Here is a 2,342-nt window from a genome sequence, read left to right as displayed (position 1 = left end):
CCCCCCCCTGTAAATACTGACACGCTCCTCATGAATCTTAAATATCAGCTTTGTAAGGTTCAAAATTTAAGCAATTTGGGGTGCACAGGTGCTCTGGTTTTGGGAATAAGGCTTGGTGGAAGGAAAGAAAATATGTTGTAACGTTGGGCTCCTACAAACAGAATTAGTTTTAATGCAATCGCTGATCAGTGGGTAGTGAGCTACAGCTTTTTGGAGGGGTGATCCTGTGACCAGGGTGACCTGTTGGTTCAGAGTGAACTGTAAAAGCCAGCGCAGAGGCAAGTAGGAATAAATTCCACGAACCTGTTGCTAAACTATGTGCGATTATTTAGGATTACTTTATTTATGTTGTTTGCAGTTCCAAAATATTTCTATTTTCTGCTTCTGAGCTCCCAGGACCCTGATATCTTAGATTCTGATAAAGGCCTCAGCCTAACTCAAACATTTAAATAGGCTCCTGTGTGTGCTTTTTTTTTAAAATATAAAAGGAAAACAAACAACCTTGCCCTGAAATTTTTTTTTAATCTGACTGGTACGTTTCCAGTTGGTGGAAGGTTCTAGAGGATGCCAATTTTTAAATCAGTTGACACAGGGGCCAGATCCAAGTTGGGGTGTGAGTGAGTATGGGAATAAGTTTCATTTGTTGGATCTGTCAATCCGTGCCTTTTGAAAAGGGGAATGAGATAAATTAGCGGGAGAGGATTTGCGACGACGTGGGGAGCAGAGGTAGAACCGAGAGGGAGTAAGGCAATTTGTTCCAGCAATGGGCTATCATGCAACCTGCAGACTGAATGGCTGCGTCATGATTCAGCTGCTGTTTTCCCTCTTTTTTTTCGTTTTTACCAGGTTGGTACGAAGGTTACAAGCTGTCGACTGGGCAGAAAGGCTGGTTTCCAAGTGCGAACGTGCAGGAGATCACCAACGAACACGTGCGCAGGCGTAACCTGAGGGAACGCTACCGCCTCCTGGAGGCAGCGCAGCATCAAATCCAGGACGCCAAAAAGGTGAACACCTCCCTCTGAAAGGCCGGGATGGTGCTGCAGTGGGGCAGGGGCCTAAAAGTGAGTGGTGCTGCTCACTCCGGCCCAGCAGAGGCCTGTTGGCAGGCTTCAATCCACTGAGTGTAGCCATGGCAACCAGGAAATGGGACGGTGCTGCTCTTCCTGGACTGCTTTGTGTGGTGGGGTGGGGGGAGAAAAAAGGGACAAACACTACCTGTGAATTTACCTCAATTTGTTCTTCGCCCCCTTGGAACCTGTTTTGCCACTTCTGGTGATGCCGTGCCCTATTGGTGACTTTTAACCTGACACTCGAGCCCTGCTGGTGAGATGAGGGCTGAGCCAAAATGCCTTTTCTTCGGGTGCCAACCCCTCCCTACCCCAGGGAGGAAAGCGCTGCCAACCCACGTGTTGCGTTCTTAGACCCATTTTCCGGGTAGGCCCAAAGCCTCGATTTTTGCACAGAGCAAGATCCCGTAGCTGCTGGGTTGGCATGAAAAGTCTCTCACGCTGGTGGCCATGTTGGAAGCAGTGAAAAACGTGGACGGTGAACATGCTGGGAATGAAAGGTTCCTCCAAGAGCTGAGGGGACAACGCAGTCAACACTGGAAGGGGGTGCAGGGAAGGTGGTGGGGAGGGTGAAGAAGCATGGGATTGTACTGTCCCAGAATGCCTCATGTCAAGAGACATTAAGATTGCTGCGTGTGTGTGTCATGGTGCCTGTGCTGTTCACTCTTGTGTTTTATGTATTTTGTTGTTAAGAAAAGCATTTGGTAGCGAATATACTCTGATTGAACCCCAGCAATGGGAAGACTTAGCAACAGAATTGTACATTAAATAGGTCATTGCTTGCTCTCTCTCTCTCCCTCCCTCTGCCCCTAACGATGACATACTCTGAGCGGGGACTTATCTGTACTCACTACGCATACAGAGCCCTCTTTGCTAGGGTAGCATTGTGATTTATAAATCTACAACAGATGTTTAGATGAAAAACAACCATGGCCCTAACCGGGGGTAAGGGGGGGGTCACTCTGTTTTGAACATTTCCCATCACAGTCACTTTATTGCTTCAGGCGAGGGGCCCCCTGACGTGGCAAAGGCCAAACAAATGTCTGAGAAGGGGAGGTTGGGGTGGGGGGGGGGGGGGGGGGGAAAAAGGTGGTAATGTTGCAAAAGCCTACAAGTGCCAGGCTGGTTATTCAGCCCAAGGTCTCATGCTGTGACTCTGCCTGTTGAGATAATAATGCACTTTTTCCCCTTTTTTTGGGGGGGGGGGGGGGGCGGCCCAGGGTTAGCACTGGTGCCTCTCAGCAGCAGGGACCTGGGTTTGATTCTACCCTTGGG

General features: G+C 49.1%; 1 protein-coding gene across 1 annotated transcript in view; it reads left to right on the top strand.

Moving 5' to 3' along the window:
- LOC109925324 (ephexin-1-like) overlaps positions 1–1,907 on the top strand; it is a 44,057-nt gene extending 42,150 nt beyond the window's left edge. The window contains exon 16 of the mRNA XM_048620271.1: positions 847–1,907. Coding sequence (XP_048476228.1) covers positions 847–1,022 — 176 coding nt within the window. The 3' untranslated portion in view covers positions 1,023–1,907. The remainder of the gene's footprint in view (positions 1–846) is intronic.
- The last annotated feature ends 435 nt before the right edge of the window (positions 1,908–2,342 follow it).

The sequence above is a fragment of the Rhincodon typus genome, chromosome 45 (genome assembly GCF_021869965.1).
Source record: "Rhincodon typus isolate 14 chromosome 45, sRhiTyp1.1, whole genome shotgun sequence".
NCBI lineage: Eukaryota > Metazoa > Chordata > Chondrichthyes > Orectolobiformes > Rhincodontidae > Rhincodon > Rhincodon typus.
The sequence above is the reverse complement of the archived record's forward strand: the minus strand, read 5'-3'. Positions and strand labels throughout refer to the sequence as shown.